General features: G+C 38.6%; 1 protein-coding gene across 3 annotated transcripts in view; it reads left to right on the forward strand.

Annotated features, from left to right (window-relative positions):
• The window catches only part of GUCA1C (guanylate cyclase activator 1C), a 130,283-nt gene that overhangs the window by 41,583 nt on the left and 72,799 nt on the right, over positions 1–15,901 (forward strand). The window contains exons 5-7 of one of the 3 annotated variants that reach the window (XM_080557629.1): positions 12,912–13,057; positions 14,048–14,152; positions 14,701–14,831. In XM_080557629.1, coding sequence (XP_080413755.1) covers positions 12,912–13,057; positions 14,048–14,152; positions 14,701–14,831 — 382 coding nt within the window. The remainder of the gene's footprint in view (positions 1–12,911; positions 13,058–14,047; positions 14,153–14,700; positions 14,832–15,901) is intronic. The other 2 variants (XM_080557630.1, XM_080557631.1) reach the window with 2 other exon arrangements.

Consider the following 15,901-nt stretch of genomic DNA (forward strand, 5'->3'; position numbering starts at 1 on the left):
TTTTGAATAATAAAATTATAAAAGCATACTTGAGAAAATTGAAAAATGTCTCCTCTTTAGAAAGGATGGCTATCAAGTGTGGTCTTCATTCAGAAATCACCACCTGTGTTTTTAAAGTTTATTTTGTTACAGAAGGATGAGTTAGTTGTGTGTTAGTTGTAAACCTGCCAACATCTGAAGGTAAGAAAACACCTGACTGGCAGCTGTACCTGGTGGGGCCTGGTGTACCATGGTGAGCTGCAGATCCTACCAGAGCCTCCCATTTCATCCGCTCCCCTCTGACCAGGATGAGTGGCAGTGAGGAGAAGGCCTCCTTTCTGAGGTGAACAAAGCAGCTTCACAGAGCAGGGGCTGAATAACCAATTTCTTGTGCAACCCCAAACAACTTTCCTAGATAAATGACTCATTGTTTTTACTCATTACAGGGTGTAAAGCTGATTCACTACAGCAAGCCTCGTACACTTGGCAGGGTAAGCAACAACACGGGCTGAGAAATATTGAAAAAAAAAAAAAAAGCGGAGCTGAAAGATGAGTATGAAAAAGAGGAAAGAGGGAACAGCTAATCTTTAGTCATTCATTTTATTTCTTTCTGATAGTCATTCAATAAATGTGTGGCAAAGAATGGATGTGAATCCAGTTCTTAAGGCTGCAAGACTGTGATAACAAAATAATTAAGGCATTCTTCTTCATGTTTATAGCTGACTTCCATAGGTTGTTAGTTGGGTGTTTGGCCACTTTTGCTACCTTTTTCAGAGATTGTCCTTGAAAAGATCCCTGCAGAAATAGTATTTGCAACATACATTTCAGAACTATTCATCCCAAGTTTTGGAAATAAAATGAAAACTAGCTGTTACCAAATTATTTCTAGAGCTTTAATATCCCAAACAAAAACTTGTTACAATTAGCATCTTTCTCATCTTTTACTTTGTAAGGTTAATTACATGGAGGATTAGAATTACAATTGTTTCATTTAAGATCTGTCAAAGAAGGAGAAAGTTCAAGGGTAATTTTTTTTTCTTAATTTTGAAAAAAAAAATAGTGTAGGGATGTGATTATTTCAAATAATTGTCCTAAAGTTTTTGTGGTGACCAAATACAAGAAAATATCTTACAGGTTATGAAGTTTCTGTGTTTAGGCGGCATCGATCACTTTGAAATACCTTCTAAATAGAATGACTGAATTGATGCGGCTGTTTGGTGCCATCTGTGGTGTAAATGGTAAGTATACAAAGCTACTGTTTTAACAGTGACAGTTTGATAAAGATCTTAAGATGTCATTCAGGAGCGGCAATGCTAATGTGCAGTGACAACGAAGTACCATTTGGGATCAAAAGCTATAACAAATGATTTAGGATGTTACAAAAAAAAATCAGCCACATTTACTATACTTTAAGAAGAACCCACATAGACTTTTTTTTGTCCTTCACCTTTGCGGTGAGCTTTTTTTAGTGTCTTTACTGTCTAACACATGATCCATGACCCTCTTTTTTTCTTACTGTTTTTCTTACACAACAGGAGTGATTTTCTTTCTTCTTCACAGTCTTAATTTTACAGATAATTTGGAGTTCTACATCATTTCCTGCAATTTCTCTTCTTGTTGTCTTGGCCTGAATCTGCATAGGGTAGTATTCTGATTATGATGGCCCAGGCACCCAAAAGAGACAAAATTTGGAAAGAGAAATCAGAGTACCTCCCCTCCTCTTCTACTTTCAGCAAGCTCAGGGAGCATGCATTTTTTCCATTTATCCTAGTAGGACTAGGAGCTGAAACTTTGAGCATTATTTATATACTTTTATTTGAAGTACACCTCAGAAAATAATAGCCCTCTTTTTGTTTTTCTGGAAAATGAGTATTTTTCTCTGGAAACGTTTTTTATTTATTTATTTATTTATTTTATTACTTGAAACATAAGAACAATGGAGATCTCAGCTGTGCATAGTAACTAATGGATCAGATGGTTTGAATGCTGGGCTGCTGAACAGGTGACATAGCTGCACTGGACTAATGGATGAATTTCTGTAGCAGACATAGTGGGAGAAGGGTCTGGTCTGGCATGCTAATAACACCTTTGGTGTTAGTAATTTATTTTTTTTGGGGGGGGGGGGAGTTCTGAAAATGCAGGTAACGAGGAGACTTGATCATGGGAATGAAAGGGGATGGCATTATGTGGCATTATGGCAATAATACTCGTATTCATTTTTCAGTGAGATTTCTTGAACTGTATAGAAAACGTTTTTAAAATAAAAAATCAACTGCTGTCTCTGGTATTTGGAATTTTTTTATGAGAACTACCTAGAAGGGAAAAAAGGGCAAGTTCAGCTCTTAAAAAGGAAGAAGCCCCATTGGGATAGGGGATGCTTTCTTTAGTGAGTAATCTTTGGTTTTGGGTTGGATTTTTGCTTTTTTGTTTTTTGCTTTTTTGAATTAGCATTTTTTGTTTGTGCATGTCTTTGGTATATACCCATAAGAACTACAGTTTCAGTTAATTTTTGCAAGGCATCATTGATTCACTGCCACACATACCGTCCAGTGATGCTTATAGAAGGAAGTTCAAACCTGTTGTGATTTTTTTGTTGGGAGCATGGAGGGGAGAGCTTTTTCTTGACATTTAGTGAGGGGGAATGTCAGATATGGCTATAGTTTCTGCTACTAAATTAGAAGGAATGCCTTAGAAATCTTGATCCTACAGGGAACAGACATGGACTAAACAGAAGAGGTTTCTGGAGGCCAAAGGAATGCATGAGGAAAAAAAAAAAAAAATAGAGGTTACGAAAAATGAATCCTACAGAAAAACAGCAAAAGTCTTCTAACCTCCCATGCTTCTGTGCAGAATTCAGCAGCAATCCCTGTTGAGCACAAAGCACAGGGAAAGTGGGGGGCTGAACTTCTGGTCCTGGAGTGGAGCTCTAAGCAAATGGGGGAAGAATGAACAGACTGCAAAACCAAATTCAGATCTCACTGTTTTGAGGTCACCTTGCTGGCAGTCAGGTCAGGATGCTCTTTTGTTGAGCATTTGGGAATATTTCCAAAAAATGTATTTTTTTAATATCTTAGGTAGTGGTTCATCATCAGTAATACTATATGCTGTGCTAACGGAGCCGTACATAAAAGGCAGCTTTCTTCCTTACACTAGCTAAACTTCCTCTCCCTACCTTGCTTCCCTTCTTTGAGCTAAACAAGGATTTACTATTTGAGATTCGGCAGGGAAAGTGCCAAGACCATTTATGAAAATGTTTTTTGCAGTTTTCTATCTATTGACAGTTTGGGAGGAGCACACCAGATATTGTCTTCCTTGCATGAGTCCTCCAAAGGCTTTGCCCAAAAACTATGACCAGGAAAGAGAAGAGCTAACAATGCAACATAAGCAAGGCAGGAAAGCACCGTGACCTCCATCTCTCCCTGCAACTCAGGTCGGGGACGTAAAGGACACTTTAGTTTAATACCTCTGAAAAGGTTGTGTGTTCTTTGTTCATTATGCACCTAATATTCTCCACACAATAGAGTTTATGCTTTGCGGTCTGCAAATAAACTTATTTACATGCAAAATATTTCAGCCTTCCAGAATGACAGTCACAGGAAGACTATGTAGTTATTACTGTGTTTTTACCCATGGGTGAGAATATTTCTTCAATCTGAGAAGGCAGTAGCAAACCACATACATTTTTTTCTTCTCTGGATGCAGGTGAGCAGATTTGCATTATTGTTACACTTTTATATGTTTTAATTTTCAAACCAGTGCACTTGAAAGCTTAAATGACCTTTCTGGAATGGTGGGAAATTGATTTAGATGGCAGGGTGACTTATAATTTAAGCAAAGTTCAAATCACATTGGCAGGCAAGTCTGCTTAAGTGTAATCACCTGTGACAAAAAAAAAAGAGAGAGAAAAAAATACAAAACTTGGCAGTAACTGCAACCTAAGGCAGCAAACTTAGTACAAAATATAATCACCTTAACAGTTTTTTCATTTTTTTTTCCTTGAGTGTCTCCAAAGTATAGAAAAAGAGACACGATATAGGACTATAGGTCATTTATGCAGCTCTTTTTTAATGGTTCCTCAATCTTTTAACCTGTCATTTATACAAAATTGCTTTTAAAATAGATCTTTCTGTGCCTGATTAGTACACAAGTTCCCATTCATGCTGGGACCTGATCCAGCTCTCAAATATCAGCAGAGAGGAACTCCTACTAAGTGTACAAGCTGAAGCAATCAATTATTTAGCAGCTAAGTTGTTAACACTGTATCTTTACAGAAGGATTGATCATTGGCTCTATTATTCTGTAGCACAGGTGGTAATAAATAAATGGCTGCTGAGTCTTCTAATAGATGAGCTATGTGTACGAGGGTCTGGTAAAGCACGAGCTCATCTGAATACAGATTATTTGGGAATTTCAAAACCCAGATGACTGGCACAGAGTGGTCCTGCGTTTGCTGGGTATTCAGCTTGTCATAGTCAGATCTGTCTGGTACACACAAAACGTTATTGTGAGTTCCTCTTGCTTTACGGTCTGTGGCTGATAGATGCTCATGCCATGCCTTCTGTGAGGGAAAGAACTTAAAGCAAGTCCTCAGGAAGAATTTTTTCTGTCCTCTTAAGCTGTTGGCACTGATGAATTACAATTTTGGCATGCTGTCCCCTGGTTGACTTGATTTTTGTTTTGATCTGGTCTGTCTTGCAGCAATTTTATCAGGTTTAAGCTTACTGCCATTTAGGTGCAAGTTTTCTCATCCTGTATCCTTTGTGGCTGTGGAGTCCAAAAGTAGATTTTTTCCTAAGTGCTTAACCTTGACCTTATTTCTGTCCTCTCAAGTTAACAGCATTTTGTCAGCACAGTGCTCTTGAAAATCTTTCCCCACCTGTTGCTTGTAATCTGCTTGTTTGCTGCAGGGTGAGATGCAGATTGAACCTGTCATGTACACAGCTGGATGTCATAAATGATTCATACCTATTTTCAAACAAGTGTACTTTATGGAAAAGTCTTTGTTCTAAGTGCTTTATAGACTCGCCAAGCCACTAAGCCTAACAACCTAAATAGGAAAGGACCAATGGTCTGCTTCATGTTTTGGCTGATGACATATCTTTCCTTAAAACAAAATTGCAATCACCAAATCAGCTGCTACAGCTCAAACTCTTGAAACTATGTATCACAAACTTGTGACTTTGCTATTTTTGGTTTCAGCTTGCCCCCCAGCTGTCTTATCCTGCCACAAGTAACTCTTGCTCTGTGCCTTTATTCTCACATCCTGCTGAGCCTAAGAGCTCTTTTAAGGAATTCACTTTCTTTACATATCTATATTAAGATGTTTGTGTTCAGATAATGATTTTCTTTACAAGACTATTATCATTTCTCCCACTTCTTTTTCTAATTGTGATAACTGCTCATTTGTGATAAACTGTTCAACAATAATAAACTAACTGCTCCTGCTAGGCAAATTTTCCATTGTGAGCTATAAACAGTTTGCTCAGTCACTACAGGTGTTTGAGCAAATTTATGACCTCCCTACCTATTTTAATTTTGTAAACACTTCAGTTGAAATAGATACATAAAGCAAACTGCTGAGCCCAAGTAGCAAGCAGCATGCCAAGAACTTGAAAGGTACACTTGGTAGGGGGAGAGATATCAAAGCGTGGGAGACATGTAGAATGCTGAGTGATGAGGAATAAGGAGATGCTAATAAGTGCTGGCTTGAGGAAAGGTCGTGCTGAAGAACTGTGGTATTAGCATAGGAAAATCTTTAGCTTCTGTCCTGAGGAGTTGCTTTTTGTTGCTTGAAGTCTCAAGGTGTCTGCCTGTTAAGTAGAGTTGAGAAATGAGTTGCTGAAGGTTTCCCGTCATGAATCAGAAAGCACTCTGAATCAGAAAGGGTTGCTGGAATGTTTCAGTTTCTCCAGCAAAAAGCATATATGATGCAAGCTAACTAGTACCTTCTAAATGACCTCTGAAAGTCACTTGCAATTCTTCAGTGTTCAGCCCAGAGCGCCTGTGGGACCTGGTGCCGCTGCCACCACACAACTGCAGCAGGCACCATTTTGTGATCAGCCTCCTCTGCCAGCAGTCGTGCAGTACCGTCCTCACTGCAGATGCTGGGTAAATACAAAAGTCACTTACGAGAGACAAGAAATGTAATTCCTCCTGAAGATAAACTGATTATTCTGTTGTTCTAAATGTGTGTTTTAATGACAACATTCACTTTTCCATCACTTTGTATCTCATCTCTTTCTAGCATTATATTCATTTCATTTTCATGTCCCTCCTTTATTCAATCACTTTTAAATATTAAGCCCATTATGTTGGTTCTGTCATATTTAATGGACTTTTCTGTGATTTGATTTATTTAAGTACCAATTGCTTTTTCTCTTTTTTAGTGTATCGTATCTGCTCTTGCTCATTTTTCCTACAAAATCAGAATCTCTTCAGGTCTTACAACATGCTTCTGCATTCTTACATTCACTGCACTAGAGAAAGTGACCCTAGACTGAAATGAAATCTAACCGATTCCATACAATACCTCTCTCACCCAAGGGATCAGAGTTTAGTTCGTTTGGTGTTTGTCGCTCATTTCTATTCCCTCAACCAGTGTGTGCCATTTCAAGCATTTGTTATTTATTTCAAGGAGGTGGTTGTAAGGCAAAGAAAGATCAGTTGGAATGATTCTTAGTAGTACTGACTTTAATTCATAACTTGTTTTTATAATTCTTTTGGTAGTGGAAAAGGAACGGAGTCCTTCTGGTTACACTGTTCTGTGCTGGGGAATTTCAGCTTCTCAGAATCAGGAAGGAAACAAATATTTTGTCTTACTCCTCTGCTATGAGTAAGTTGTTGCTTTTTAACTTCTGTCTGCTGCAAAGCATGCAGATGAGGGGTGACTGCTGGTGCCTGGGATGGAGTAGAAGCAGGGTAGATAGCTCTGCACCCCTGGCAGTGAGCTGGTCTCTCACTTCAGCCTCATCATCCCCTTTTCTTCAGCCTCGCAGTGCCCTGGGGCCCAACTCCTCCTCCAGATTGTCTGCATAAGGGCTTTAAGTCCTCCATCACTTCTGCTGTGCTTCCACTGGGTGTTTTTGCAGGGATTAAGCTTGTCCCTGCAACTTTCTTCTCTCTGGGTGTGCAGCCTCTCATATCTCGTGTCAGCTAAAATTTGTCTGTCCTCCATGAAACCAACCTATCTTCAGCTCCTCCCCAAACCATGACAGTTCTGAAGGGTTCATACTGGATGCTGTCCTTATCACTGTTAAGCAACTCTAATACAGATACTTGGTTTGCTTGCTTTTTGCTTTTATATCTCTTTTTCTTCATTCACCAAACTAGAAACAATAAATCAAAGATGAAGAGGGATTACTATTGAGTATAAATACTCAATTTATAATCCTCATCTGTGTGTTCATGAAAACTCCCATCTTCATCCACTCTTGGCTATTTCAGTATTGGCTTGTTATCAGCTATGTTAGTCCAGTGCTTGCTGGTTTGGATCCAGGTCTCTGTTTCAGTCTGTGTTTGTCAAGAAAATTCCTTTATGCAGACCAGCAGCAAGCAAAACGCAGTGCATGCAGGACGAAGAAGCACACAGTTGAGTCTACCCCTCAAGAAATGTGACTCCAATTCCCTACCTACTGATTTAAATGTTTTCTTTTTAGCTATCATCACTCCAGCACTTTAGTTAGTTAATTGCAGCATGCAAACATTAGGCACGTGTTCAAGTTCTAGTTATTATCAGTGTCATTTTTTGTTTGGTTTATACCCGATGCAGATTCTTTATTTTATGTTATTTTAACTTTTGTTTTGACATTTTGGGTTCTGCATGCTTGCCAGTGCTCTGTGGGTGTTTGGACTCTGGTAATCCTCTGGACTAAAAGTCTTCTCATTCACCTATTATATCTGACATATTGTTGAGCACTCCATTGCTTCAGGTGCGATATTTAGTTTTGCTGGCTCTCAGACTCACAAAGCACTGTCTCTGCTCATTGCAAGAATCTTTTGGGTGGCATGAAAGATTTATGCTATCTGTACTACTCCTGTTCTGCTGTGTTGCCACAATCCTTTGTGCTTTTCTTAGTAAGTTATTGACTAAGACATTTTGCTTCAGCATCTGTCAGTTATTTCTCCGCTGTCACCATGGTCCTAATCTGTAGGAAATACTTGGCTGATCTGCTGTTGTCTTCAAGGTTTCTGCAATAATCAGAATTTCTGGCTGTGAACCACTTTTTGTACCCACAAGGCATATAGCTGAGAATAGCATTCAGGGAAATAGGGTATTTGCTTCACTCTTACTACCAGCAGATTAAGGAACAGAGTCTGGTTGCTGAAACTATAGATACCTGTTTATGTTCCTTTACAAGATTGATTTTCTTTTTTTAACCTGCCAAATATTCTTCTAGTTTAATGTGAACTTCACATTGATCAACCTTTTCTTTAGCTTTTGTAATACACCAAAAAGTGGAGCTAAAGGGATATAAAATGCCTGTTAACCTCATGGTCTGTGAACTACAGAGCATCTGTTGCTTCATCAGAACCACCAGAGCAGGAGCATCCTTCTGAAGTGAAGGCTGTGCATGCAAACTTGTTTTTTTGTTGTTGCTTTTCCTAGCCAATGAGTAAGAAAATGCAGAAATGGGCTTACTACAATTCATGCAAGTTTCAAAACCAGGCTGCTGCTTCTAACTGGGCAAGTTGATGGCCTCCTACTTCTTTTGGATGGCTTGCTGTATCTGACACTGTGATTTTGATCAGTGCAAGGGCTGTGTCAAAAAAAAAAAAAGAGAAAAGGCAGTTAAGGCAGTTTCAGCAACTGCGTCTTCATTGCTCTAGTTCATTGGAGTGACCAATTATGCCCCTTCTGATCCTTCCTTCTTGGTTCAGAAGGTGGAGCTGTGACATCTGTTTAAATTTTCACTTGTCTAAGATGTACCATTGTGAGTGCACGGAAGTAGCAAAACTTTGGGTTGCCAGCACTGCGCATATTTATCCATTTTACACAAGTAGGCATTTTGCATCATTTAAAAATAGCAAATGAAAAGGAAACTCAAGCTCTGTGCTCAGTCTGTTAGTTGGGAGAAGCAATCAGTCAGTCTCTGTTTCTAATAGGAAATCTTCAGTTCTTGGCTCTTTTCTGCTGCTGAAACATGTTGAGTCTTAATTTGAAAATCTGGGGAAACCAAAGGGGAAAAAATATAATCTCTACTTTAGTGAATTTTGTTTATTTTTCTAGTTTGTCATTTGAAACAGACTCTTTAGAACAATCAAGAATTTATGAAATCATCTCATTGTTTTCAGTTTTAAAATCTTTACAAATCCACTGACACTTCCGATTTTTCATGTTCACAAGTAGTTTACACTTCATACTGTCAAAGTAAGCTTTCTAAATAACAGGGCACTATTATATAAATTGACATTTCTGATATTTTTTGTGAAACAGCTCTTAAAAATTCAGTGCTAGTGAAAAAAAGAGCCTGGTAATGAGACTAATTCACTCTTCTAACATTATAGCATCATTTGAGCATTGTCCCATCATCTTGAATCATTCTGAATTCTGAGAACCCTTCCCCATTTCATTTTTCTCTGGAAAGATTTCTGTATAAGCAATGAGAGTCTCCAAGTTAATTTTAAAGATCAGAAAATTGCTATTTCTTTTTAGAGAAAGAGCTGTCTTGCTGTCTTGTACTGATCTCTTATATGCAAAATTATCTTAATGATATCTTCTTTCATCTCAGTATTCTCCCTTGGGCTGTTTGAGTGCTTTCTGGTTCTCTCTGGTAGCAGCTAAACATTTAAAGCTGGTGTCGGAAACATCACAGATATATGCTTGTCTTAGCTCTGAGAGCTTCTTTGATAGCGAGCCAGTGACGTCGTTTCATAATGCAAGATATAAACCAGCAGTTCATGACCTTTTTCTTTTCTTTTCATAAGACCGTATTTTTCCAATGACCATGACTTTCTCCTGCTTCCCTGCCCCTACCCGTTGATATCCCCTGATGCACAGCTGGGCTGCTGCAGTGAGCATCTCTTGCCCTTCTTCCTTCATCCTTGTCCACTCCCTTGGGCACACTGTGCTTCCCAGGGGCAGAAGTGGCTTGAAGGTAGCAGGTCAGAGGGATGGAAAAGTGAGGGTTCTCTCCCAGCATTGGTGCCTCTCTTGGCTAACCTATATTGCCACCTCCACAGTTAATAAGCCCAGCAGAGCTCAGCAGCTTGTGTCCTGCTCAGCACTTTACCTTGTGTATTGATATCTCTCTTGGCTAAGGTGCATATCAGCTAGAAACTGCTTGCATAAACAAGGATGAGAAAAGACACAGCCTTTTAAAAATATCTGCTTTTTCTTGTTAGTTGTTGTACAAGTTTTTCCATGATTTCTAACTGTATATTCATTTTTAGCACAAAATATAGCTGTCCCATTTGGAAAATGTTATTATCAACACTAGTGTTATCCAAGAGATTTTATTTGTCTAATCAGCTGAGCTGTCAGGTTGAGTTAGGAAATCCATTTGTATGAATCAAAGAGCAGCCTGTGGCTGCGGTGTATTTGTTTATAATGTTTGTTAGGTATGCATGCTGGGAAGCTTGGATGCAAACTATGCAGATTATGATTCCCTTCCTTTAGTCCCATGAAATTCAAAAATACATGAGTCATACTTTTGAAAACAGTAATGAAAAATGAGAAGAAATTTGTGAATTCTACATTGACTCTGGATGGCAGATCATTTTTTGAGAAACATGTTCAGCATTATAGCTAAATAATGCTGAGCATTGCAGAGTCAGGTATTATTGCTCTTTCAGAAGGTGAATTAATCAAATCTGTAGCAATGCATTGCATGGCCCTTAATGTATTAAGAAACATTATATGCACTTCTAACTGTCTTGGGGGGGGTGTAAAATCTACCTGCTAAAAAAATAAAGAAATGCTTATGATGATTTGTTGTACTTCTTCATAGCACATATCTCTTCTTCTCAGTCATCATTAGAAAAGGCTAGAAAGAATGAAGTTAAAAGGCAAAAAAGTAGCTGAAGATTGGTGTGCAGTATCAACCTGTTGGAACTATTTTGCTGCATTGTGTGCATGACTATATTGCTTTTTAGTTTGCACTTGCAGTTTACTAAGAGCTAAGGCTTGTCTGCCAGTAGAATAAAAATACTACTGACTTTTATGACTTTATGCTTTGTTCATAAAATTCCTCTGCGCTTGCAGACTCTTAAGACTTTTTAAAAACAGCATCAACGATAATAAGTGATCACCATGAGTGATGGCTCATTTTAAAGAAGAATCTTGCACAGCAAGCAAGACTGTAGTGATTGCTCTTGGGACCGGTAAGCACAAGAGCAGTAAGCAGAGAGTGGTTTGGGCTAAACTGTCAGCAGCATGAAGAAAAATTGTCAAATATATTTGTTTGTTTCTTCAGTTAATAAAAAAGAAAGGCATATGCAAACTTCCTGTTGAATCAATCGATTTCTCCACAGTAATGGACTTGAATTTTAATAGCAGTAATGAAAAGCTGTTTTAATGTTTTTCCCATCGCTTTCCTCATCTCTTTAAAAAAAAAAAAACTCTTCCAAATGCGAATGTACTAATGGCAAACATGCAAACATGTTATATACTTAAATTTCCAAGTTTACAAGAAGAGAGAAATATAAAGCATTTATTCTGTGGCTAACAAAATTAGATTTTAATAATTCTCTGGCCATCTGGAAGCTATGAAGTCTATCTCTGGGAGGCACCCATCTTTTCATCTGTGCATCTTCAAGGCTGCCATCCCATCCCCCTGCACTTCCCCTCTTAGTTTAATCAAAAAGATTCAGCAGTCAGCGTGACCCTATGGAATATTTGGGTTTTGTTGAACGAGTATTTTCTGATTGTTGTAGGCTGCGTTATTCCTTATTCTTCCTGTGCCTCTAGGTCTGCAAGTGAACTGTATTTTCTCATTAAAAAGGGTCTTATTGTGAGCTCTCTTGTAACACGAGGGGGTGAATATACTTTTCAGCCCAGTAAACCTCTAAATAATTTTTGGTGGTGACGTGCATGTGACTGAAGCTCTGAGGCTGAGCCCCCCAGGTGATGATGGTCCTGCCTCCCCCAACCCCTGTGAGGTCCACGGAGGCTGCAGTCATGTTCATCCCCATGCAGCTTGTGCTGCGAGGTACCTCCAGGTGGTTTAGCAAGTGCTCCTCATTGCTGTGAATGCCCAGAGGTGGAAAAACACTCAGCATATCACAGCTTCAAAACTAATGATTTTTAAATCTAACATGGCCGAGTTGTCATGGCAATTATCAAATGAATGTTCATATTTCCTGTAAAGCTGTGTTTTATAATGCTCTAAGCTACACTTTAAGTGACTACTTTGTGCAGGCTGTCTAGGCGAACAAGCTGTAAAAGAAGCTAAGTGCCAATTAAAGCACTGGGAAGAACCTCTCTTGCATGAACTCAATGAGGCACTGCAGCATGCATAATCTCGCTTAAACAAATTGTGAAATGTTGCCTTTCATTTCCAATATGCTCTAGCAACACCTGGTTTATAGGACCCAGGGTATTCCGGTGGAAAATCAACAATGGCATGCTTTTGGAAAACTACCCAGTTTGTTTTTCATGTGGTTGTTCCAAGCCATGTTGAGAACAAACTGAATGAAAGCTTTTCGAAATTTATTCCACTGGTAGCATTAAATAATAATAATAATAATAATTAAAAAAAAAAAAAAAAAGAAAAAGATCAACTGAACAGTTTGCTGTTAATTACATATTTACTGTTAGGAATTACTTAGCAGCTTTGGTGTCAAATTCTATTAGTCCTCCAAGATCAGGTTTTAAGCAATGTGGCTGATTATACTTCCCTAAGTTTTCGTGTATTGTAGTATTTCCTTATGTTTAAAACAGTTGTACTTTGGGAGACAACAAATAAATGTTTTCTCCTGTTTATTTCTTTCCACAGTCTTCTGTCTTCCTTCATGCACATACAGATGAATTCTCTGTAGTTTCTCCGGGGGTGATAACGACAAGGCTCCTTCCCTCTGGAAACACATGCAACTTTGCTGGCATAATAGAAACACCGAAAGGGAGAACCAGCAGCAGATGCAGGTAGGTAAATTGCTAACCACGGAACTTAAATTACTTCCTAAATTATTATTGTGACAGTGCACATGTTTTCCGGTGTTTGGAAGGAGTCTGCCATTTTTAACTGCGTTCCACTGTTTATTTTATTTTTACTTGTCAAAGCCAGTGGATTTGTTTCTTTGTTTTTCTCATCTCACAGGACTTGTTTTCCTTTTATTTTGCCTCCGTGGAAAGTGAAGTAGTAAAATCTTTCAAGAGGCCAGCAGCTGGGTATCCTGCTGTTGCCTTCAGCCCCACTGTTCTACTGAACAGTGGGAGTGAAGGCTTACCAGCCTTTTCAACTTATTCAGATTCAGTTTCCACCGTGCAAGTATTAAGCAGAAGCATCAAAGCAGCTCTCAAATAAGGGACAGCTTTGCAACAGCATGAGACTGAGCCCATTTTCTCTTTTACAGGAGGATGTATCTCACTCTGTTTTACCTGATGCAAAATTAAGTTCATATTCCTCTTCCTTCTCCTAATGAATTTTCCTGCTCAAGCTGTGCCACTGGATGCTCAGGAAAATGCAAAAAGAGTGTGTCAGGAGCCTGAAGAGAAGCAAAGACGAGTTACAAAATATGAAAAGAATCATTCCCCTATTTAAAGGACAGAAAAAAAAATAAATAAATAAAAATGCCGTAGGATAGATGTAGTGCACATCTGAAAGCAATGCTTAAAATGCTGGGTCCCTTTGCTGGAAATGTTAGAGGAAATTAATTTCTGTTTCTAGGAAATCAAACAAAACCCACTTCAAAGCAGGCATTCAGGAGCATGGTGCTGAGTCACTTAGGATGGCAAGTGTACAGCACGCAAGGTTTCTGATAGTCCATAAACTGTGTTTCTTAGAAGAATGTTCTTCTGGTCCATACATTTTTCTGCACTGGTTTCTGGGTGCAGCCTTGAGTTTTTTCACTGTAGTTTTCTGTTAAAATGGTTTGTCCATCCATCTTCTTGGGAATGCTTTTATCTATTTAGATTACTCTTTCGGCAAGTGGAAAGGAAATACAGAATCTGGATTGTCTTCTTGGGACAGATTTCCTTCAGTGCTGAGTTAGGACATCTTTGGGAATATTTCCTGAGGTAAATGGTATTCTGCAGCACTCTGTGTTTCCCCAGTACAGAATAACTCTGTGTTCTGTGGACGAACACCTAGAAACAAAAGCTAACTCAGTTATTTGTTTAAAAACCTCTACCACTCTTCTCTTTAAGCAAAGAAAACCACCGTATGCAAGCCTTTACTGCTTGGCATACCCAAGTAGGGTTTGTTTGGTTCTTTTTTTGTTTATTTTCTGTCTAGATGCCATTGCCAATCCATCAAATATTGTTGGTAAAGTAGAAGGGGAGCACAGAGAGAGGGCACAGGTCATAAACTGTACCAGTGGCAGTTTCTGGAAACTTTTTGCATGCTGAGTAAAAACAGTAACCAAATAACTGATGCACTTGCTCTGCAGCTGTCCCTTTGTCCAGGAATATACATGGGAACCAAGATAAGTAAATGCCCTGACACCACTTGAGAAGCATATTTTGTGTAGATGGATATTAGCAATTCAAAAGCTAAATTGGGATCTAAGCAAAGTCATTTGCTTGTCGGCCTGTTTATTTTTGACTTAAGCAGTGTTTAATTTCAGAAGCAGAAAGACTGGGATAAGCAAGTGGAAACCTAAAGGGGCAGCTGGCAGCAGAGTGGTGTTGAAGCCGATTCATCCTAAAGGGCAGTCCACTCACCCTCACTCAAGAGAACAGAAAGGTGAAGACCAGGGTGAGAGAAAAGAGCCCCCCACCCCGCCCCACAGTGTTTTAGTTGTGGAGAACTTGAGCCATTTCTGTTTCACTAGCAAAGAAAGGAAAAAGGAAAGGCCAATACAAAAAGATTTTAATTTTAAATACAATATGACTATATATGCATGCAAATTAGGTGAGACACTCAGTGTGTCCAAGTTAAAGCAATGTTTTAAAAACTGTAATCTGTTTTTTGTAGAGTTCCTTAATTCCAGTGTGTATTACAAAATATATGCAGTGTGAATAAAACCTGAGCTTCCCTAATAACTCATTGGTGAAAGTAATAAACAATCTTAGTATAAGTTTCTTATAAATAAAACATGCTAGGCTGTTTTGTTTAGGGTCCTTAAGTCCTCAGTTCTGTGCTGGTGGCTGGAATAATTAGGTTCTGTTTTTGAAAGTAATGATTTTTTTTCAATATAAACATGAATCTGTCACTTTGAAAATGGAATTATATTTCATTTCAGAGATTTTTTTCATAGTTGGAGCCTCTGGCATTACCCAATACTGCTTCTTTCCCAGTTTACTCATCCTACACTAACCATCAAAATTGTGCTTTTTGGGAGGGGTTTTTTGGCTGCCTCAGAAGAGATGCTGTCTTTTGTAATTTAGCTTGGGTTTGCTTGATAGCACTCCCTTTGCTGCCTTCCGCATGGAGGTGGTGTTGCAATACTTAAAAGCAATATCAAATAGATGAGGTGTGACAGAACTCCCCTAACTCTCTGTAAAAAGCTCTTTGCCCAATTCCCTCCTGAAATATCATTGAAGTGGTGTTTGACAGATTTGTGTAGCTATAAAAGCTCTCAATTGCTATTATTACACAGATCTCTGGAAATATATTGATAGGCTTAAGTCTCCATATTTCTGATTCCACCTGCTAAACACAGCCCCAGTCTATCTCCAAATAACTACCTTTCTCTTTATTGCCAGACTCATCTGTTAGTTTGACTCTGGGAGGTTTTTGTTTGGTTGGTTGGTTGGTTGGTTTTCTTTGTGTGTTTTTTGTTTTTGTTTGTTTGTTTCCTCTAAATAAATAAATAAAATTGCATT

This window comes from Anser brachyrhynchus (assembly GCF_964034855.1).
Source record: "Anser brachyrhynchus genome assembly, chromosome: 1".
NCBI lineage: Eukaryota > Metazoa > Chordata > Aves > Anseriformes > Anatidae > Anser > Anser brachyrhynchus.